General features: G+C 48.0%; 2 protein-coding genes across 5 annotated transcripts in view; one reads left to right on the top strand and one right to left on the bottom strand.

Moving 5' to 3' along the window:
* The window catches only part of LOC310902053 (uncharacterized protein), an 85,187-nt gene that overhangs the window by 37,595 nt on the left and 24,667 nt on the right, over window positions 1–22,925 (bottom strand). For 2 of the 4 annotated variants that reach the window (XR_014586423.1, XR_014586424.1), the window contains 2 exons: window positions 15,499–15,747; window positions 5,627–6,037 (listed from right to left, as the gene is read on the bottom strand). Coding sequence is in view for 1 of the 4 variants with exons in the window: in XM_083842949.1 (XP_083699075.1) it covers window positions 15,499–15,747 (249 nt within the window). In the remaining 3 variants the exon portion in view is untranslated. Of the gene's footprint in view, window positions 1–1,885; window positions 2,019–5,626; window positions 6,038–15,498; window positions 15,748–22,925 lie in introns of those variants that run through there. The other 2 variants (XR_014586425.1, XM_083842949.1) reach the window with 2 other exon arrangements.
* Window positions 2,327–12,151, top strand: CAVIN2 (caveolae associated protein 2). Its single transcript, XM_083842926.1, has 2 exons — window positions 2,327–2,774; window positions 9,571–12,151. Exons 1-2 carry the CDS (start codon window positions 2,385–2,387, stop codon window positions 10,360–10,362), a joined length of 1,182 nt encoding a protein of 393 aa, XP_083699052.1. The 5' UTR covers window positions 2,327–2,384; the 3' UTR covers window positions 10,363–12,151.

Below are 22,925 nucleotides of genomic sequence, written 5' to 3'. Positions count from 1 at the left end.
GTGACACATAAGCCCCTCCTGTGGCCACTGGGGCAGGAGCATGGCCTGAGTTTAGCACTAGGAGAGGGGCCAGGCCAGAAGCGATTTAATCAGCTCTTTGCCTCCCAGCTCTCCACGGGTAGATGGCCTCATGCAATCCCTTTAAAGCCGGTGGGAGCTTTGACGTGAAATTCGATAAGCTGAGGATGATGTCTACAGTCCCTGCCGTTCTTCTTCCCCTATTAGCTCCCCTCTCCTTCCACTCCTGTCATATTGTTTTACCTATTATTCCATGCCTAATAAATTATCAGTAATGCTCCGGCATAAAACATTTATTATCCCCAGCATCATGTGACTGATGAGTGAGTTAACCTCAAATTTCTGCCCGTATAATTCACGCACATTGACTTTACATGAAAAGAACTCTTGACTTACAGGAGATGACCCTGATAAATTTAATCTCTTTAATGCTGCTTCTTTCTAAATAAATGTAAAGTGTTTTCCTCTACGAAGTTTCTCACCAGCAAAACATGCAGTGCAACTTGGCAAAAAACCTCCTCCACTGCTCTTCTGAACTAATCGATAAAGCTTAAAAAAAATAATAAAAACTGGATCAAAACACTCCGATTCCTCAAAGACCAGGCAGCCCAGCCAACCTGACAGCTTTGTTACAAATGTGCCGCGTAATCAGACCTGACAGCTGGTGTCAGACCCCACAGCTGGAATTCGGCGCTGGCTGGAAGCGGCACCATCCCGGGGCTGGCTCACTGCCGGCCTCGTGCCACCGCTCCCCCGCAGCATGTCCCTGGGGTGGGGACCCCAGGGAGACCCTCCTAAGTCACGGGGACCCCAAGGAGTGGCCCACGGTGGGTGCTGAGGGGCCTTGCTGCTAACGCAGTGATGTCGTCTCTGGATTTGCTTTACCAGGGCGGGGGATAAACAGGGAAAATACTTCTTGTGTTTCGTGCTGACCACCATGCCGTAGGTTTTCTCTAGGATGCACAGCGGGCCAGGAGCTGGAAGAACCTCAAAAACCTTCAGGACCTCCAGAGAAGGCTCAGAACAGCCTGGCCAACACGAGAAAAAGGCAGCAACCTGGTGGGAGCCTGGGAAAATGCCAGCGGGTCAGGAACAACATAGCAGGTAGTGCTCCTCAGGAGGGCAGGCGGGAACACAAGGGTTTTGCTGGGGCTGTTCCCTTTAAAATATGTCCACTCCCCTCCCAGCCCGCATATTTTACAGTCTTGGCATACTTTCCTTGTTGACAACTCTGGCAGACTCAGTGGGTTTTTTCCTAAGTGAATTTACTCACGAAATAACATTTTTTTCAAGCTCCCACAACTTGCAAAATACAAGTTGCAGCCTGAAAAAAGTGACAAAAATAACAGAATGAGGTAACAACAGCAGCGCTGCAGGACCTTCGGGGGTTTGACCATTTGGTGATTGAATCAACTAACTCATCTGCATTAAGCCATTGATTCACATCCATTTTTAAGGCAGCGTTATTAAAATATTTTGTTTCCTACATAGAGAAAAGGGCTGTTCGGACTCCAAATAATCCATGCTCTTAGTCTACAGGAAAGTCATGGAGGACTTGCATACACCCAAGTGTTAGAAACGATGACCAAAACTATCTGTGCTGCAACAGGCAGTCCTGCTGCCAAGCAAACGCCAGGCACAGCAGATAAAAAGAAACGTCCTGGGCTTGGGAACATCAGCACAGGGATGAGCAACCAAAGCCTGCTCAAGTTCAGAGCCTTTCCCCCAAGCGACCAACTTTGGACCAGCCCTGGGAGCAGCTGTGCATTATTCTAAATAATGGGGTCAGTGCTCCTGCCCGCCAAGCAGCTCCTGGTGCTCCTTCCACCAAGCGAGCTGTCCAGCACCAGACTGCTATTATTATTACCGTTGTTGATGATGATGATATTAACGTTGATGGCGATATTGCTGCTGCTGCTATGATTGTTGATGATGATACTGTCGATGACGATATTGCTGTTGGCGACGATACGATCGTTGATGACGATACCACCATTGACGATGATGCTCTTATCGCTATTACTATTATGATTACCGCTATTATCACTACCGCTATTACTATTTCAAGCCCCGAGGCCTCGTCCGCTCTCCACGGCCCCTCTCCCTGCCTCTCCCCGCGACGACGAGGCCACCGGGGCCGCCACCCCGCCTCATTGCGCGGTGTCTCCTGCCACCTACCGATGCTCCCAGGGAGGCAGCGCCACGCTACTTCACCCGGGGGGGGCGAAGGGGGCCCGGCCACGGTGCCGGGCGGCCCGGGGCGGGCCAGCCCCGGGGCCGGGCCCGTCCCCAAATCCTCCCCCGGGGTGGGGATGCGCAGCGCTTAAGAGCGGCGGCGGCGGGCGGCGGCGCGTCCCGGGGCGGCCATGGGGGAGGCGGCGGGGGGCAGCGCGGTGCCGCCGCCTCCGGCGGAGGCCGGCGGGGGGCAAGTGAACGCCCTGACCGTGCTGGCCCTCCTGGAGAAGCTGGTGTCCATGCTGGAGGCGGTGGAGGGCCAGCAGCGGCAGATGGAGCAGAGGCAGCGGGGGCTGGAGGGAGCGGTGCGGGGCATCCAGGGCGACCTGGGCAAGCTGTGCCGTAGCCACGGGGCCACGGGGGAGGCGGTGGAGAAGCTGCTGGAGAAGTCGCGGAAGGTGTGCGCCCACACCCGCGCCGTGCGGGAGCGCCTGGAGAGGCAGTGCGCCCAGGTGCGGCGCCTGGAGCAGCACCACGCCCAGCTGCTGCGCCGCGACCGCTTCAAGGTGCTCATCTTCCAGGTGAGGGGGCCGGGGGGCTGCGCTGGGCGGCACGGGGGGCACGGCCCGGCACGGGGGGCACGGCCCGGCACGGCCCGGCACGGGGACCCCGGGGGGCCGGGGGCCCGTCCTGCCGGCCTATCCAGCCTGGGGACAAGCTCCGGTCCCGCTGGCCCTACCCAGCCAGAGGCAAGGTCCCCATCTCCACCACCTCTTACCAAAACCAGGGAAGGAGCCCTCCTCCACCAATTTACCAAGGAGGAAGGAGCCTCGCTTTGTTACCCATGAGCAAACTTGAGGACAAGCACCCCGTTTTGCCACCTCTTTGCCAACTGGGAGAGAGCACCCGTTTGGCTACGCCCTAGCCAGCACAGGGGAATCAGCCTCTTTTGCTAACGTGGGGAAAGAGGCCCTGTGCACTAACTGTTTGCAAACTTGCAGAAAAGGCCCTCTTTTTCTTTTTTCCTCCAAACTTTTTTTCTCCATCTCGTTTTTCCACTAGCCCTGAGCCAGCTTGGGGAAAGAGCCCATTTTGCAAACTCTTCGCAAACCTAGGGGAAAGGGCCCCTTTCCCTAACTCTTAGTAAGTATTGAGAAAGATCCCGTTTTGCTCTCAGCAAACCTTGAGAAAGAGCCTTTTCCTGCTGTTAGCTAATGCAGAGAAAGAGCCCATTTTGCTAGCTCGTAGCAAGCTCTGAGAAGGATTCCATTTCGCTGACTCCTCGCTAACTTGGCACAAAGATCCCTGTTTTCCTAACTTTTAGCAAACTTGGGCAAAGAGCCCCTTTTGTTAACTCATAGGAAACTTTCAGAAAGTTCCCAATTTGCTAACACTCAGCAAGCCTGGGGAAGGAAGGGGCTCCTTTTGCTCGCTGCTGGCAGCCCCCAAACAGCACCCATCCCTCTGCCCCCAGGAGCAGGGCAGCACCGCAGCCCTCGGCCCTGCTCCCACCCCATTCAGAGAGGAGCTAAAATCTCAGCTAAAACTCCTGGGAGCCCATCCAGTGATAGCAGCAGTTTGCATATTTTCCCCTTTTTAAGCAATGGGCTGGACGGAGCACGGCGCGAGCTTTAACTAAACACAGGACATGACTTTTACATCTGGAAAAAAAATAGAAAGGAAAAAAAATAGACCTACACAACATGCTGGGGGAAGGAAAGAAAACGTGTTACAGCTGTCAGCTGCTCACTCTGCTCCTTAGGCTGTTTTTTTTTTTTCTGTTGGGGGGAGAGAAAAAAAAAATTTAAAGCTTGGCAGCCTGGCCAGTGCCCAAGGCATGTCCTTCCAGGGAGGAAGCCCCCACCTCCCTGCTTATTGTTCTCCCAAAATGACAGCTTGCAGTGGCACAGCCAGAAGAGGAGGAGCCATGGCCTGTCCAGAGCAGGGCAGTTTCCACCCCAGAAGGAATGTGGAAATTAGTCCATGAAGGAGCTAAACTGAAAGGCGTGTACCCCTGGGCTTCTCCAAGCACTTGACATGTTAGTGTTTTAGGAAGGAGTGGCAGGGAGAGGGCAGGCAAACGCACAGCTGTGTGTGTGCTGGGCAGGTGGGACCCCCACTGCTGCTGCCCCTGGGTGTGATTGCAGCAGCGGGTGAAGGTAAACCCTGACCAGGAAGGGGTCAGAGGACAAGGAGCTTCCCCACAGCTTGTTTCCTGCTGCTGAACAGCACTGCAAAGTCAGAGCCTTGGTTACTTGAGTCAGAGCCTTCCCTTAATACCGGGTCCTACATCACAAGGATGGTGCTGACCACGTTCCTGGAGGGTGGCTACCACCAAAAGGAGGATGGCAGCTCAGTGAAGGCACTGACTGGGGTGCTGCAGAGCAGCCCCGGGGCTTTCTCCTGGGAGGAGCTGGGATTTTCCACTGGGAAGTGGCCGCACCCAGGGGGGGCCTTGCCAGAAGCCCGAGCGATGCACCCACTGCCACGCAACCACCCAGGGGCCTGCCGAAGCTGGAGGTGGGACGAGCTGCTGGCCAGCACAGGAGAACTGCAGGGAGGAAAACAGAGCAAAAGGCCGGCTGGGGGACCATAATTTTCCAAAGAAAAACAATAGCAGGAAGGAGAAGTCAATGAAGCCATATTGACGCCAGATTTCTTTAAAAACAAAGGGAAGTCTGGATGCGTGTGTCTTCATTTTGGGGAGACTTCTTTTTGACTAAAACTAAAAACAAAGCTCACGCAGGTCTCATTAGGCCCTGCTTTCCCAGCTTAGGAAGGCAGTATGAGAACAGGGCTGTGCTTCGCTCCCCGTGTGCCTCCAGCTCCCCGACACCTCGGAGGAGCACTGAGCACATCCCGTACATCACTGTTTTCTGAAACCATGCCGCAAGTCACCAGCAGCAGCTTTCCCCCAGCCTACATGCTGAGAGTGAGCTGTGTTGAGGAAAGTTCAGCTACTTACATATTTGCCATTCAAATGCTCCTAGTTTTCTCTCCCTAGACTGTCCGCATTGTTCCTAGTTTGCATGTCTTTTAATTGGTGACATATTCCAGTGGCGCTGCATCCGAGCGTTTGAGGAGGCAAAAGTTATTACAAATGACACAGCAATTTAGCAAAACACTGAAGTGACTGTTTCAAAAATCCTCGTTAAGCTCTGGCATTGTTCCCCTCTGTTTTGTGCTTGCCACATGACCAGGTTTTTGGTGGCGGTTTGGTAGGTTGTTTTATTTTTAGCTGCAGAAGCAAAATACAAGATAAAAAAGGCTGGTGTTTAATTTTTCAATAAGATGTCATGTTTAGTAGCGAATAGGCCAGATAAAATATGACAAAATTACAGCTTAGGGGTCAGGCACCCTAATATTCAAGCCCCTTTCAGATGCTGCTCTTGGTAAATGCTTCATCCCCAAATGAATACTCTTATATTGATAACTCTTACACTGATTAACAACAAAAAATATCTCATGTGGCTCTCGGGACTCAATCCAGCTGTGCTGTGGGGGCAGAGGGTTGCTGTGGCCAGGCCCAAACCACCCCAGTCTGAACAGGAGGTGCAAATGGTGGCCAGCAACATCCTCCTCCTCACCCGCAGTCCCAGCAGCTTTGGGACACCCTGGTCTGAGGAGCTTGTACGTGCCTCAGGGAAAGTAGGTGGAGGCACTGCTGGTTTTAGAAGCATTAGTCATTTTCTGACAAATACCTATTTTGTGTAGCAAAACAAGTGTGAGGCTTGTAATCGTTTAGGCATTATAACACCATCTACAACCAGAGCAGCACGAACTGCCGTAGGCGCAGAAAAGTCTCCTCTTCTTGAGGCCTCTTACTCCTTGCAGTATGGCAAATCTAACAGGAATCCAAAACAAAGCAAAAGATTTTCCCTTCAGCATCACCAGAGACTCAGCAGTTCTAGGTAAATCCCCCCCCCCGTTCACGTAGGCTGTGGAGTTTCGCACTACCCCGTTACGGATGTCACCTTTTTTGCAGTAACAGATGTGGGTGAGATGGTGACCTGCAGGAAGTTAAGAATGGCTTATCAGAGAAAACCAGGGCACTGCTTTTAGCCTTGCAAGTACTGCTGGTGTTAACAACAGCTCTTGTGCACGGAGAACTTGCACACTTCTGTTCAGACCCTACATAGAACAAATAAAACTCAGAGGTGCTAGGCTAGATACAAACTTGTGTCAGAAAATGCAGGTACCATTTCTGAGCTCAAATGTAAAAATAATAATATGTATCGCTCCTTTCTCTGAATTTTTGATTAGATCAAGAGGAAAAGATCAAAGTTTTTTTTGTTTTGTTTTTTACATGGAAAATAGCTATGCAGTTTGTAACAGTTGGCATTTTTAAGTGTATTGTTCTCGTCTTCCTAAATGGAATACCAGGCTACTTGAAAAACGTATCAAAACAGAACACAGGTGCCACGTAATTGTGTTAGGCTGAAAAGTTACCAATAGCCCACTTACGACGTGATACCAGCAACTCTACTTGAAATAGAAAAGGCTGTTCCACCACAGAGCACCGCTGCTATACCTCCTCTGTATTTCCAAAGCCTTTTACCTAATTTATTTCCATTTGCATTTTAATGGTTCCTGTGATCCTAAGGTCTCTTACAACCATCAGATAGGAAAGCATGTCATTCCCATTTTACAAGCAGAGTAATAGATGCCCACAGGCTGCTGTTTTTCAAGGCCATGCAGGAAGCTTAGACCGAGATGGGATTTCTCGAATGTCAGCACTATCTGATAGCCAAAGACCACCTAGTGCCTGCTTTTAATTGAGTCACTAGCTCATTAATGTATGGAGAGAGAAGTTTGGTTGATTTACTTTTTCTTTTAGTAAATATGGAGTTCGACAGTCTCCCTTCTACTTGCTCACAAACATGATAAAAGTTGAAATAAAATCTAACCCAGTGTTTTCCAGGGACATCATGCAGTAGTTTAATGAAAACTTTAACATGACCACGTCAGGCACAGCACGAATCTGTCCTTGAAAGGAGCCGTGCCGACCCACCTGTGGATCAGACCACAGTGGTCAGCTTTGTATGATGCCACTTTCCTAGATTTGATACTTCAAAAGCTACAGCCCCCTTTCCTCATTAAAATCAGAGTTTTCTATTCCATTCAGGCGCTCACACCTGAACACTGAGGTGTTTAAAACCCTACGCAATTACCTAGGTTTGCAAAGAACGCACAAGACGAGTAAATTACCTTTTATACCAAGTTCTCATGCTCTAAGGAGTAATTTAGCACTGCACCCACTCACACAATCCACGTTTCATTATCTACAGTGGAGAGAAATACAAATATTTGTACCAGGGCTCCATTCACTCACAGCTAGTGCAGGTTTGTTTGGTTTTGTTTTTGATATCTTGGTCACTGCTGCAGATAGCTGCAACAACTGGATGGGTGCATGGAGAAGGGTGCTGGCTTCGTTGGGTGTCCTGCTGCAGAGAAAGCAGTGTCTGTGCAAGTGCACCCGAGAGAGGCTTCTCATCCCGGAAAGCACGTGGAAGCCTTGAGAGCACCCAAACTGCACCCAACCATCAATTTTGTGATAATCTTCATTTTTATATCCTCAAGGGATGTTCACCAACACACTTCGGTCCCACTGGTGTAAAATTATTCACCGGCGTACTGCTGAGTTCCAGGAATGCCCTAAGGTAGACTTTGCTATTTTGTTTTTAAAACAGCCATGCACAAAGTAGTGTGGCATCTTCTGCTTGTTCATCAGGACGCCCTTATGCAGCCTGGCCAGCAAATTTAACTCGAGGCACTATTCTCAGCAATCATAACTGTATGCTCAGCCCTGAAACAATGAGCATGAACTTGGAAGTGCGCGTGGCCTTTTTACCCCTTTAACTGTAATCCCAGGCCCACATCTCTGGGGACAAAGATGAGACTACTGCAGCCAATTCTCTCAGCACTTACTGCTTTCTTATGCAATGGATAAAGCAAGCCCAGAGGATGCAGGTGTGAGGAGCAGCAGTCCAGCGAGGACAGGTGCGTGTGCTGGGAGCCTTGCTCTCCTGGCACGGGCAGGTGTCTCCTTGTGCTGCGCCTGAGCTGCCGGGGCTCCGTACAAGCTGCACCTTTTGCCCTTCTTCAGTCTGCTTGGTTTTTAGATACCTTCCTTCCTTCCAGGCCCTCTCTTGGCTTTGTTTCTAAAAATCAATCATTTTCTTTTTAACTAGAAGTGACTACCAGTGTTTTCTATGTGATACATTTGTTTATTTTTGTATGTCGTATGCTTTTTTTTCTCCACAGAGTTGCCCTGTCCACATTTTTTAATATTTCCCAATACACCAACCAAATTTACCATTTTTTTTCTGTGCTGTAAATAGCTGTAGAACAGCACATGCTCTAACCATCCTGGGCCGCTTGGCTACAGCAAAACCCGTGGGAGAAGAAATCGACAGATTTTCCCCAGACTCCCCGTCCTCTCCCCAGGATGACAAGAGGCATTCCCCCAGTGCCTCAGTATAGTCATCTATGCAGCACGGAGGATTTCCAAGCACATTTATGGCACACTGACACTAGCTGTGGTCCTTTTGGCCAGCCCCGCTCCTGACAGTTTTTTCCCCAAAGACCTCAGGCCATGGCAGTGATGGTACCTGCCACCCAAAGCAAGTAGACTTAGGCAGGGAGTGGGGAGCGTCTCCCAGAACCTTATTCTCATGCATCCAGTGGGCAAAAGCTGACTGCCTCGACTCTTGAAAGTAACATTCAGACCACTACAATGATATAAAGGAGAAGAAGGAATAGCAGCTCATGCCCTACATCCTGCTAAGCCCGGTGCCAGCCAGAAGCTTCACTGTTTTTTCGAGTCTTCTCAGTACCAACAATCCAGTTTTAACAGCAACACGCATTTTTTCCAAAATAAGGGGAAGATGCTAACTGCATTTGCTTGTCAGATGCACCCAGCATCTCTGCAGAGACATTCCCAGCCTTTGCCTAGAGAAACCGAAGGCCCTACTGGGTTACACGACTTCTTTAGGTCAACACAAGGTCTGTAACAGGGCCTCATCAACCATGATACCATCCCTTCTCCCCAGGGGTAGGCGCACAACCTCATAGCTAAACTGTTCAATAACAGTACCTAATTTAAATGACAAAGAGCAGGATTGCCATTCTGTATACATCCCAACTCACTCCAAAAGAGAAATCGTACAGTTGACAGCTCATTAGTCTTAAACTGTATCAGATAATGGTTCAGTGGGCTTTGAGTGGCTTGTTACTGGTTAAATATACTGAAACAACGAGAAATGTTCAGCAGCCTTCATCTCATGAAAAAAATGAAGTAATTGTTCAGGGTTGTGCTTTGTTTATTAAATTTGTGTCCTGTGAACTATGAAACTCAAATATTGTCAACTCTTTCAGGAGGAAAATGAAATCCCTGCCAGTGTTTTTGCAAAAGAGCCTGTTCCCAGCATCACAGAAGGAAAAGAAGAGCCTGTGGATGAGAACAAGACACTGGAAGAAACCTTGCATACAGTGGAGTTGTCTTCAGATGACGACATGCCTCACGAAGATGATGTGGGTGACAGTGCAGAGGAGAAAACAGAAGAATCGAGAGCTGAGAAACTTAAGAAATCCAGCCTGAAGAAGGTTGACAGCCTCAAAAAAGCATTTTCCCGACAGAATATCGAGAAGAAGATGAACAAGATCGGCACAAAGATCGTCTCGCCTGAACGGAGAGAGAAGATCAAGAAATCGCTTACAGTACATCATCAGAAATCCTCCTCTTCCAAGAGTTCAGCTTTCAAAGTGTCGCCCCTCACATTCAACGTGAAGAAAGGCCGAGAAGGAGAAAGCCCTGCCGAAGCCGAGGACAGACCTGCAGAAACTGCGAGCAACGACCAAGCCGAGAACGAGGAGGAGATGTCATTTGCCGACATGCACTCAGATATGACACCCACCACATCTCTGACCGAGGAGAGCAAAGCAGTCGTCGATTCTCTAGAGAAGGAAGCCAGGATGGAAGGGAGCGCCGTGATGAACAACAACATCGAGCTGTCCATCGTTGAAGATGATGAAGAGTATGGGGTGCCTCTAGAAGTTCCCAGCCAGAAACTGTATGACGAAAGGAACAAACCGGTCAGCGGGGAAATGGAAGAGTCCGACGAAGAAACGACCCAAGCAGCGGTTCTGCAGATAAACCAAACGGCGTAAAATATCTGAGCCTTCCTCCGCCTTCTGGATACGCATGGTTTTGCCTAGGCGAGTGACTGGTTTCTGCTACACAGGTGGTAGCGGCAATCCAGTTTCCTCCAGCCTGCTCTCTGCAATGATAATTTATTGCATCACATTGGAACGCAGAGTGAGTGAGGTCAACGACAGGCTGCAACGTGCTCCAATTTTTAGGCCATTTCACTGGTGTTTATTAATGTAGAGATGCTGTCAGCTGGCGTAAGAGACTAGCAGGAAAAGAGTATGTCTAGCAGAAGCAAGCCGGTTAGCTGGCTTTGTTATAGCTGGGTCAGAGAAACGCAGGGAGAGTAGTCAAAACCCAAACATTTCTGTTTTCTTCCCTCACAGATTTTCCTAGCACTGTGAGTAGTTTTGTATGTAAATGTAGAAATACCGACGAGAACACTTGATTTCAGTTTCCTTGCTATGCTCTGTGAATACTAACAGCCTCGGTAGCTGCGTGCCCCTGTAGCTGGTGGGGGGCTTTGCTCTGCCACGCCGTAAGGCCAGAAGAGCAGAGGGCATAGCAAAACTGAAAAGTTGGATCCATCAATTTCAATGGGCACAAGATTTTTTTGCCAGTAGTCTCTCGCTTAGAAGAAATGACTGCGTTTGTATGGAAATGAGAAGATGTTTTTCAATCTACTGGAGTTATGGAAATACATTAGTGACAAGCATGAATGTGTAATCAGGTACTGTACCTGTAATGGATCATAAATCTAAAAAAAAAAAAAAAAGGAATTTGGTAGAAACAGAAAGAGTCTGAAGTATGAAATGCTATGAAATGTTAAAAAAAAGGGGCAAAATCAAAACCTGACAATATTAAATCTGTACTCCCAGCTTTAAGAATATATACTCAGATAACACTAATTAATTGATTCTTAATCCTTATAGCAATATACTATTGAACTTTGCACCTGCACAACTTTGTATCTCAGAGTATTTTGGAAATAGCATAATTTATCTTTTTACAAAGTATTTCATATATAGAGCTATATCTACACAGAAGAGTTAGATAGTTACAGGGATGTAAGGACAATTACTTCAAAAAGGAGAAAATGCTCTTTTAGGCATGTGTAAAGGGAAAACTGCATTAGGGACTGAATGCGATGGCAGGGATGAGTTCTTGCAAGGAAGAGTCTGCAAAGCAGATTTGATTCTCTGCTAATAGCTTTTCTCAAAATTGCCTCCACACCCTCAAAATTGCATGTTTAATTTTTCAAAATTTGGGGAAAACGAGAGGTTACAGAGGAGGTTGTTCACTATGAATGCCCATTCTTGTCACTATACAAAGGTAAGGGTGCGGGGAGGAAAGGGAAGCACAACACCCACAACTGTCACCTTACATCCTTGTTTGTTTATGCAGTGGGTCTTTTTTTTTTTTTAATATATACATATAACTCTACTGATACTTAACATTGCACTAAAAGTTTGCTTCCTTCAACTTGTATTTAAAATCACAAATTATAGTGGAAGTAAAAGCTACAACAGGAATACCATTGTGAAATGATTAACAGATATTGCTCTGCAGGGGCGGTATCTGTGACCAGTAAATCACACTGGAAATTAGTTGATAAGAGCTTATTGTAGGCGAGTACTGTTAAGAGTTAAGCTCTCAAGTATATGGCATCGTATAGGAGATACTATTCGCAAGGAAAATCATGGCATAACTCGTGCAGCTATATTTTTATTTTGTATTAACTACAATGGATTTCCAGCGTTTTTACTTGTAACTAATGACAAATATGACAAATAAAAGCATAACATGAAACACGGCCATGTCAGTCTTTGGGAGAAGCAGTGCAAGGAGACAGCAGAGATTAAATTCAAAGGCCAAGCATTTATGACAGGTGTCCCACTGTACCTATTCCATTTTCCTTCTCCCCCTCTGCTGCTATTTAGCGATGCGAACACCAGCACTTAGGCTTTGCTTCCCAGACCCTTGCCACATCTCCAACACATCTGAACATGGCCAGGCAGTTCCCCAAACCTGCCAGCTCCTCCTGCACTCTTTTTGGACTGCAGCATACTTCTAATGCTTGAAATAGTCCTGAAAGCATATTTGTACTGAACGGTGTGTTCTGCCCACTGCGCTCCCAGACACACCTGGTCTGTTTGTCCTGCTAAGCTGCAATTCAGACACTGCCCCTGGACACGCTTTGTCCAGGTTTACAGATGCTGACATGAATCACAGGTGCGATGATTTAAGAGCATTACAATGCTATTCAGCAAAAAGCATAGAAAACACAGGTATTAAGCACCTTAATGAGTTAATCCATGTACCCACTTCAGTATACACTACACACACAGTGATCATTTGCAGAACTAAAAACTTTTTCTCCATCACAACTTTACAAGTACAAGCAGGTCTTTAGCCCTAACAAGAGGAAAACTTGCTTTGCAAGAGGGAAAGACAATGACTCAATTCACAAACGTCTGCTTTTGTGCTCTCATATACACCAGAGTGAGCAGCTCAGGCTCCTTAGATGTCCTCCGGTCTGTTCCTTCCCCTCTCCTTCCCTTCTCAAGTCCTAACCAAAAAGATTAGTCCACAAAACTTGCTGTTTCAGGACGAAGAATGACTGTGGCAGCGGTCGTAGCCTTTCAGAGCATCTCAAATATGTGCCTGGACCTTGTCATGCTGGCAGGTGTCAAGTACATGCAGGGGTACGCCACATTGGTGGTGACAGGTTTGTTCACGCAATTGCTTCTTAAAAAACTGCTGGCTTACCCTCCTTGCCACGGTAACTGCGGACACTTGAAATGGCAACCATGCAGCTGACATTTCTGTCCGCTTCAGGGGGGAATGACAGCATCCTGCTGCCCCCCAAACTGCTCCCCCATGGGCAGGCTGCTCAGGGCAAAGGCACAGAGAGTGGCTTTCTGCGGCACTTCACTGCCAAATTACAGTGAAAACCCTCGCCTGACTGAAACATGTTTGATGATTAAAGAAACAAAGGAAAGGGACGAAGAAGAAAAGGACCAGAGGGTGAAATATACCCGTGTACCCTTCAACGCAACGAAAGCCATTTGTTGTTACAGGCTGCAGTGCCAGAGAGGTGCTGACTGATGCCTCACGAGCAAAACACCAAGCGAGGGTCTGACCCCTTGCTGCCAGTGACTGTACACCAAGGAGCGTGCATAGCTCAGGTTTGTAACAACAAAACCGAGCGCGCAGGTACAAAACTCACACAGTGAGCCCCTGAGACAGGCACGCCAGCCCTGGGTGCCATGAGGAAGATGTCAGGCAGCTTTCTCACTTGCAAAGAGCACCAGCAGCAGGGCAAAGCCAAAGTCTGGCCCCAGTGAGGGCTTTGCCTAGGCAACAAAACAACAGGCAGGGTGCGGGTGCAGCTGCCAGCGCAGCCGGGAGGTGCTGACTCAGCACGCAAGCATCCTCCACCGGCTGGTTCACCGCCCTCGCTTTCCCAAATAAATGGGAAAAAAAGGCCAACAGCCACTTTCCACCACTTGAAACCGCCTGTTGCGAGGGTTTGGTTTCACAAACCACCTTAAAACCAGCACCAAGGCCAAGCTGGGTGCACAAAGACATTTTAATCAGCACCTTTGCAGCTTTCAGTGGTGGCTGATCCGTTCTGCCCTCCTTCTGATCAATACGCCTTTCTTCCCTTCCTCTTTTCCTTCCAAGCCGCATGCCTGACGCATGCAGTAATTGAAGCAAGGGGCTCTCCCTAACCTCGTGCTGATAACCGATGTCATCTCCAACTTCCCTTACGCGGTTATCCCCTTCCACGCAGCGCGCTGCTGAAACAGAATAACTCTGCTTTGGGTTAAGCTAGAGATGGTTATTTATTTTTCTCTCGGATCACAGATTAATATCGTTGCGTGACCACTGGCACTAACCTCTTTTTCCATAGCAACACTAAAGAGAACATAAACTATGAGTCATAATTTCTCTCCGGAGGACTTTTTTGTAATTATGATCATTCCACAGTTCCTAAAATATATTAGCTGATATATAGCTCTAGTAGAACAGCTTTGATTTTCCTTCGTTTGAACACACAGGCAGAAAGAGGAGACTCCCATTATTTTCCCTTTTCCAGGCCGATCTAAACACTGCACAAACCCCAGTACATTCGTTACTCATTACAGCCGGGTGGCTCCTAAAGCCTCCACGGCAATGTTTCCCTTGTAAGAAGGGGAAGAAGTTTCCTTGTTTTCACTAACCGTAGATGATACTGACCTTCTGAAAGGGAATTTGTGTCCTCCCCACCACAGTTAGTAAATTGGGGTCTGGCAGCTGGAACTGAGCCCAGCGGGATGCCCTGCTGTGACGAGCAGCTGCACGGTGGCACAAGCATCGCCGCTCTGCCCACTGAGGGCATTCAGCTCTCCCGTGTTTCTCCTCTCACCGAGCACTGCTGCAATACACAGCCCAAAGAGAGTTACAGCTAATTCAGAAATAATCCCATTCTCTTTCCTTCCTTAAGTGAAAACCTGGCTGGGGAGCAACTTAACCACACAGCTCCCTGGGATAGCTCAAGAGATGATGACACCAGATCATCACCAGAGATTTCCACAGCTGTCTCCCACATTTCCCCTGCAATGCAATCTGCTGCACGCTGGCGCAAAGCTCCCACAAAACCCAAGGTGTCTGTTGCAGGAGCAGAATTAGGAAAGAAGATGAGCAAAACAACCAAGGACACCCACATGCAGTGAAGAGTCATGATTTGAAACGGGGAGACAACAGGCTTGTCTCACTGCTTTGCAACGCCAAACAGCTAACCTGACCCCAGGCCTGCAGCACCGAGGACACTGGGCTCTGTCTTGCCTCACCAGTGTGCAGCAGCACGCACAGGCTTGTGCCAGCACACAGCTAAACACCAGCTAACGTGGTATCAATCACTCCACAGACTCAAAAACGCCTCCCTGCAGGTTTGGAAAAAGAAACGATCGCCTTCGTATTTCTGAACTCGGGGAACAGAAGGTCACTGTAATGCCCTCTGCCATTGACTCCACCTCTTAGCCTGAAGTTATCAAACCCTAAACTGTGTTACACTTGTGTATGAAAGACAACATCAGACAGGAGTGTCAGCGACGTACAGACCCGCACGTTGCCCACACCTACTTATGCTCTCTGTAAATTGCAAGCCTTACCTCATCCAGGAGCAGTCCCTGTGCAGGCCGAACCCAGAGCACGGTGAGATGCAGCAGGAGAGCCAGGATGACCAAATGGTGGCGGCGGGCAGGGACCTCTGGTGACAGCGGGGTCCAACACCGCAGCTCGGAGCAGGTCTCTCAGGACTGTGGCCAGATGGGTTTTGAACACCAAGGACCAACTCTGCAGCCTTTCTGGGCAACTCGTACGTTTTGTAGAGGTGCGGGTGACGCCAATGGTGCTGGATGCTGAAAACGTGCAAGAAACTTTGTTTTAGGAACAAAGAGCACTCAGGGGATGCCGACACTACAGACCATGTACACATACCTCATTTAGATCAAGTACTAGGCACAGCCTAACTGCCTGAACGCAATGCTCCGTGCAAGCAGATTTGTCTTACTTCTCAGCTCCTTAGCTCCCGCTGTCCTACGCTATTCATTTAAAGTGAGCTTCAGCATCTTTTCAGTGCACTGCCAGCTACGGTTATAGATACCCTTATATTACTTGTTCCTTCTGACATGCCTGTAGGCAAATGAGCCCCATGGGGGTGACAACATGAGCTGCATTACCCAGCTGCCTGGTCCTCGAATCGTTACAGCTCGACACAGCACTGAGAGAGACATGGGAAAGGGGACGGCGAGAACGTCTGGCTAGCAGTAAACAAATTACAAAAGCACACAAGTTGTCTATATTTGCAGAGTCAATTGCTGTTTCCACGCTATCACAGGGAAAGCTGTATGCAATTTGCTACCTCTTACAAATAACTCTCATTTTCCTACCGTGTTTACCATTTTTCTGTCGATGACTGGTGGAGAATGAAAGTCACTGAGCACATTATGACTGAGAACGTCAAGAGGCGGCAGGCTGTGTAAGACCTGTGTAAACAGGCCCTACGTAAATCCAGAAAGAGGGGATTTTCTGCTTGCACGTCCAGGTGTGAGCTCTCTGGGAGAACGACAACGTCCACAAGCTGCTGCACACCTCTTCAAACAACAGCTGAGGCCACCATGCTCCAAAGCATGCACTTCTGCTTCAGGTTTGACAGCATGAAGGGCTCAACTCAAACAAGACCACGTTATGCAGTAGCTCTGAAACACTACGTATGACATATACGCGATACATATGGCATCCACTTCCAAATAACGTGAGAACCTGGAAAACTTTTTATGGATTTTTGGAATTGTTGCAAATTCCTTCACTAAAAAAGATGAACAGAATCCTATAAATCCATCATTTTTTTAAGCAGTTCCTATTACTTCTTAATTATATGATACCTGACACTTGGCTGGGAGCAGAGGGAGGAATTGAGACAGGGAGAAGTACATGGCAGGAGAAACAAATAGGAAAAGGTAGGTGAGAAACGGAAGAGCAGGACGTGCACGCGAGATGGAGCGTGAGAGGGAAGCCATCCGTAGGAAGGGTGGGGAGCTGGGAGGAAGGAGCTGAGAGGCCACCAAGAAGAGACTGCCAGAGCGCACCGAAACCAGACAAAGACCTCAAAGCAAAGGATGGGGCAGAATTAAGAGGCAGCAACAAAACCAGGAAACCAAAGGAGAATGAGAGTTAGTAAGGCCTAGGGTTCAAAAGGATGGAAAAGGAGTAAGAAATGTAAAAAGACTGGGAGATAGCTGCAGTGCGACATCAACAGTGAGGAAAAGCGCAGTATCTATTCTCACCCTCCTTCCCAAGTAGCCAGCACTGCAGCAGGAAATAATTCTGGGCCAAATCCTGCTCATGCAGCACCACCACATATTTGCCATGCCTGTTTGCTTCCACAAAGACTTGCAGGGAGGGGTGGCGGGGCCAGACACTGGTCACAGAAGAACGTGGTGTCCTCTTGGCCAGGCAGCCACCTAAACCCCACTGAGTGCACATTTCCCATTGCAGTGGGATTTCTTTGCAATGGCAAGCCGGTTGGGAAAGCAAACCCAGCTCTGCTCCCTCCCCGGGCCTCACCCCTTTGCTTTGCCAAGAAGTCTGCTATATTAAGAGATGAGCAACCACACTGGGCCACTTCTCCCTCATGTTTGGCCTCCCCCGGGAGTTGCTCCATTCCTACACATCTGCTGAGAAACAACCAACCCGTTCTGCCCGGCTCACCTCGGTTCCTTTTTCCAGTCGTGCCTTTTTTTGGTCCCTTCTCACGGCGTGGGCCAGGCTCTGCGGGGAGGTGGGCACAGACCCGCTGGTTCCCCTCCTCTCCATGCTGCCCAGAAGTCAGCAGCAGCTTTCTCCTGCTCTGCTCCTGGCATTTGCTTGTACTTTTCCAGAAACTCTCAAGTTTGCTACATTTGCTAAAATTCCCCAACATATATGTATCTCATACATGCATATGTATACATATAAGAGAAGTTTCTCTCTGCACAACTGTATATCCAACCTCACCATCAAGGATTAGCAAACTAAAACCTAAAAAAATATTGGACACCCAAGTCCCATTAATTTTCAGACACCTTTAACTAACTATCAACTGATAATTACAAAGCCCCTCAAAAGTTTTCCTCCTGACGTTTCTTACAGTGCCTACACTATCGTGGTATTCAGCATCCGTCCTGAAAAACTGAACAAATTCAGGCAGTCTCCATTCATGAGATGTGACAGTAGTCAAAATCGGTGCTGGCAGTGGGAGATGAATAAGGTCTTAATGTTTTTAGAGAAAATCAGAGATAAGAGATCTTGAGTTGGTGGTTCTTGATCGTGCAGAAAAGTTATTCAAATAGCAGTTCTAACAGCAACAGCTTTGTATTACTGACAACGTTTCACTTGGTAAGGATTTTGCAAAAGCCCTTTGCAAGCCTTTCACGCACCGTTTTGTGCAATACTTCTCAGGCAGAGGCAGCGGTCGCACTGAGACAGACACGAGCTCACCCTGCCCGTGCTTCAGGCCAACTGGAAGGCATGGTGAGAGTCAGATGCTACCCCAAGATAACGCGCCACATCTCGTAGTAGCTGGAGCTGGGCACCACACTAACTGCATCCATATGACGCCTGGTCAGCTCAAACACGGACGGGGTGAGACCGTCTCCATTCGGCGACAGCCAGGGTGTTTTGTCTGCACGAGCAACGCACCTGTAGGGGGGTCAATCCTATCCCAAGCAACAGAACAAAATCAGATCTGCAAACTCTATTTAAAAAAGAAAAAAAAGAAAAAAAAAAGAAAAAAGAAAAAGGAAATTATCTCAAATTGTGTTACATATAGTAAATACTGAAGGTGGAGAAAAAAATTGCCTACTTGGAACTTATCTGATTTGCTTGTTATAACAGCAAGTGTGGCAAAATTCCTCTCTGATGCACCCTTACAGGAGCAATCTGAAAGAGTACTTGGCTCTATAAATCTTAATCACCACACTACTGTGCGGTGCTCAGTGTCTGCTCTCATTTTCTTTGTACCGTGCTTCAGCGTGAGAGCACAGAAACGATCGGCTATATTCTGCAGTGCTTTTCTTCTGGTCTAAATCCTCCAGGCAAGGTGGCATGACATACACCTGGGGACTCAGCAGCAAGGTGCACGTGGGCCCCTCCACGACACGGGGACCTGTGTCACCGCCGGGACCACGTGCAGAACTCACGGCCAGATCTGCCACCAGCAGCATTCCCCTGCCACCGCGCTGCTGCCCAGGTGACAACAAACTCGGGGTAAAAGAAACAGTAAGACGTTTACTTGACATTCCTGAGATCCACAGAGCTCAAGGAGCTCGCCCAGAATAACGCTTTGTGTAGGTGAGGACAAGTTTTAGACGGTTTCCATGTCCCCACCACAATGGGGATATTTTCGTCTGTAAGATCATACATTATTCAAGGAGCTCTGCATTTTTCCCTGAATAGAATTTTCACTCAACTACGGAGCTGGCCAAACACTGCAAAAAAGCATTAGCTGAAAAAATGATTTGACAGGAAACAGAGTTTCCTCTCCTCCACCTAACGCACCCCAGCAAGTTCCAGCCAGCGTGCTTCCTTCCAGCACTTAACTTGACAAAGCACACGGCGAGCCTGGCAAGAGCCTGGGGACGTCAAACCTTCACCATCAGCAGCATTACAAGTTGTTATTGTTCTTACACCAATAGTTAAGTCTTGCCCTTAGCAAGAAGTGCTCCTTTCTCCTCCCAACAGCCACAAATTTCTTTTGCACGATCATTCTCTTTAGATACCATCGGGATGCTTTCAGATTTTCGTGTTCAGCTTTGTGTGCTACGTGAATACTGCCTGGTGAGGAAAAGCCACCTACGTTTAATATATATAATAGCTTCATTCTTCACTGGATTTAGCACAGGAAATGTGGTTGTTGTTCCTTCCCCATCCTGCCTCGCTGCTCTGCCTGCTGCTTTCCAAGCTTCTTGCTTTTCTGTCCCGATTCTATCCACTACCATTACCACCACGATTGGCACTATCAGGTTGATTTTCACCAGGCCTCCACTAACCCACGTTAACCTTTGCAGCCACCTAACTATAAGTTTGGCGGGTTTTTTTGGTGGCTTTGTGGTGGCTGGGTTTTTTTTGGAGGGGAGCAAAGGGGAGGGTGGTCCTGACATCCATCAGCAGTGACCTCTCAGAATCACTTCTTCCACCATCCACTTATTTACACCTACACGAGCAATACACAAACCAGCCTGTAAGAGACCTTTCCCTGAGCACAGATCGAATATACCTCTGCAAGACGTTTCCTTGGGTTCAAGGTAAAGCAGCCAGCTCCTGTTCGGAGGAGCAGGCTACACAATATCTTAATTCTCGCTCAAACACTTCCTGTTTGCCGTCATGGAGGGCTACCTCAAATATTAGCTCTGGGATTTGATAAGGGCCACATTAAACAAACACCGATGCCTGTATCATACACAGGCTGGCAGCCAGCCAGGTGAGCAGAGCGCTGCCTACACGTTGAGCATTACTATTCAAGCTTTGCTTGCAGTGGTGTTTTCTCCTACAGCCTGCTTTTTTTTTTTTCAGCAATGCATAAACACGTCTCATAGAGTAGCTTACAGGGAGATTTCAATCACCCCCTGGTTCATGGCAAATGAGACATCTCTTATGCCAGCTCAGCAGCACACTGCACTCCTTCCTCCCCCAAAAAAATCTCCAGGACTTCAGGTCTGAGACACCATTTTGTTGCTCCATTATCATGCAGCGATGAAAGAAAGAACATTTTAATTGTTTTCCATCCACGGGATAATGAATTCTTCCTCTCCCTAAAACAAGGAAGCAGCAAAAGGAGGAACAACACGAATGCTCATTTTCTCTTCCAGTCAACAATTAAAATGCTTGTCAGAAATGTGACAATTGGTAAAATCAATGTAAGATTTGGTAATAGCTTGACACCTTCAGTTTTGCAGAAACTCTTACCTAATACTCTTCACTAATCAACTTTACCAAAGCCGAATTGTTCCTTGAAATTAATGGTGCTTCCTGTGGATTGTGCTGCTTGTCAGCATGAACTAGACTAGTAAAAAAATCTCGGTGATTTAGGAAGAGATTTTGAACTAGATCTACAGTAACTCATAAGGAGCTTCTTCTCATTAATAATAAAAAAGAATAAATAAAACAGAAAGGGGGAACTAGGGAAAAAAAGATCATGCTTGACAGAAAACCGAGTTTTCACAGGCACCTACCAACTTCCTTACCCTGCACCACAAAAATGTCTGAACACTTGCTAGATCTTCTGATACATGGTGAATATCTGACTCCTTGCGTTTTTCACACCTGCTTTTAACCTTAGCATTTTCCAAAACCAGAGGTACAGGGTAAGAATGGCAAAATTTGCCACTCAGGTGTGCAATGCTTTCAGAGCCTGGCCTACCAGATCCTCTTCCCAGGGATCAGCCTTCTGCTGCTCAGAGCCTGAAGTAAGATGATGAAATAAGTTATATCACTCGTGCCGGCCGTAAATACCACCAGTTCTGCCGCTCGTTCAGAAGCTAATATATTTTTCCATAAAACTTGAGAGAAATACCAAACTTGAGCCTGTCCCTGAGGAACTCTCCTCTTTCATCTCAGGCTCGCTCGTAATCGGTTCCCTGCACGACACAACTCTCAACCCTAACTGTGACTCTCAGATACTGCCACAATAAAGTGCAAATAGTGGAAACAAGCAGGTTTTTCCCCAGAGGACTGCTTCCAGGCACCTGTCTCACAGCGATAAGCAGGCATCCAAACAGAGACGCAGACCCTATTATCCTCAGAATATTTCATATGTTCGCAAACCTCATGAGAGGTGGAGGAGAAGACTACACTCTTGAGGACATCATCTCCAAAAAAGAAAGTGCTCAAATTGGGTTGAGATGTGGGCAGCTTGCTTGCACACTGTGTGCCACAGCCATAGTGTGGCTCAGCAGCATGGGCTGCACACCAGCACCGCTACCTGCACGTGGCAGAGAAGGGTCGTTGCTCAAGTGGGTCACCTCTCAGAGAAAAGCAGCTATGTCAGAAAAAAACTAATTCAGAACCTAAGCTAGCAAGAAAAAAGGAGGGGTAGCATCTTTTCCTAAGGCAGGCAAGCACCCATTAGAAAGCTGCTTCCAAAGGCTTCAGATGGACTGTTTGGTGGCACCCAGTAGGTGAAATGAACTGGTACCCACTGGTACCCACCAGGTGAATGAGCCCGGAGCACCCACAGCAGACCCTGTTCCACAAGCAGGTAAATGTGCTGCCCACCGCTGCCGCAGAACACCACCCAGCTTTGGGCTCCTGTCGTGCAATCGCCCAGGAAGTAAGATTTATTTAGCCTAAGGGTAAAGGAGCTCTGTTCCCACAGGAGAGCTTCACACCCTGCTTTGGGAGAACCAAATAAGTCAAACACATTTTCTGCAGCCCTATAAAGCCCTGCCAGCAGCTGCCTCAAGGAGATCCATGGCTCCTCTGGGTGGTTTCCTTCGCACATGGAGATGATGACCAGCTGGTGACAGACATCACAGCTCCAGCAGAACACCTACCCAGAGCCTTATGCCACCGAAGCAACAGGTTTCTTGGGGGAAGTCACCAGCTGCACTCAGGCATCTGGATCCCACGTGGCCCAACACAGCTTCTGGCTCCACGGTTTTGTCTCCATCCCCCAGGGAATGTGGGCTCAGCCCTCAAGACACAGACATAAAGGCAAAAATATCAATTATCTTGAACAGGTCCAGTAAAACCAGATCATTTCAAAGCTCCAAGTTACCAAGAGTATAAAGTCCCCTTATACCGGAGCAGAAGTATTATCCTACCAGCCAGTATTATTCTATTATGTAGTATTACTACTTTCCTAGCTAGATGTGTCCAACAGACCCCAAGCAGTAGATAAGAAATGCCAGCAAAATCAAAGCGTAGATAAGCAAGGCAGCAGCAGCAGCTGAGGAGACAGACCAAGGGAGACAAACCAAGCGCAGTTTCAAACTTTAAATGTCCTTAAACCCATTTTAATAACAACAGGGACATCATAAGGTGTGAGCTGGGAGGGGAG

Source organism: Anser anser (assembly GCF_964211835.1).
Source record: "Anser anser genome assembly, chromosome: 6".
Taxonomy (NCBI): domain Eukaryota; kingdom Metazoa; phylum Chordata; class Aves; order Anseriformes; family Anatidae; genus Anser; species Anser anser.
The sequence above is the reverse complement of the archived record's forward strand: the minus strand, read 5'-3'. Positions and strand labels throughout refer to the sequence as shown.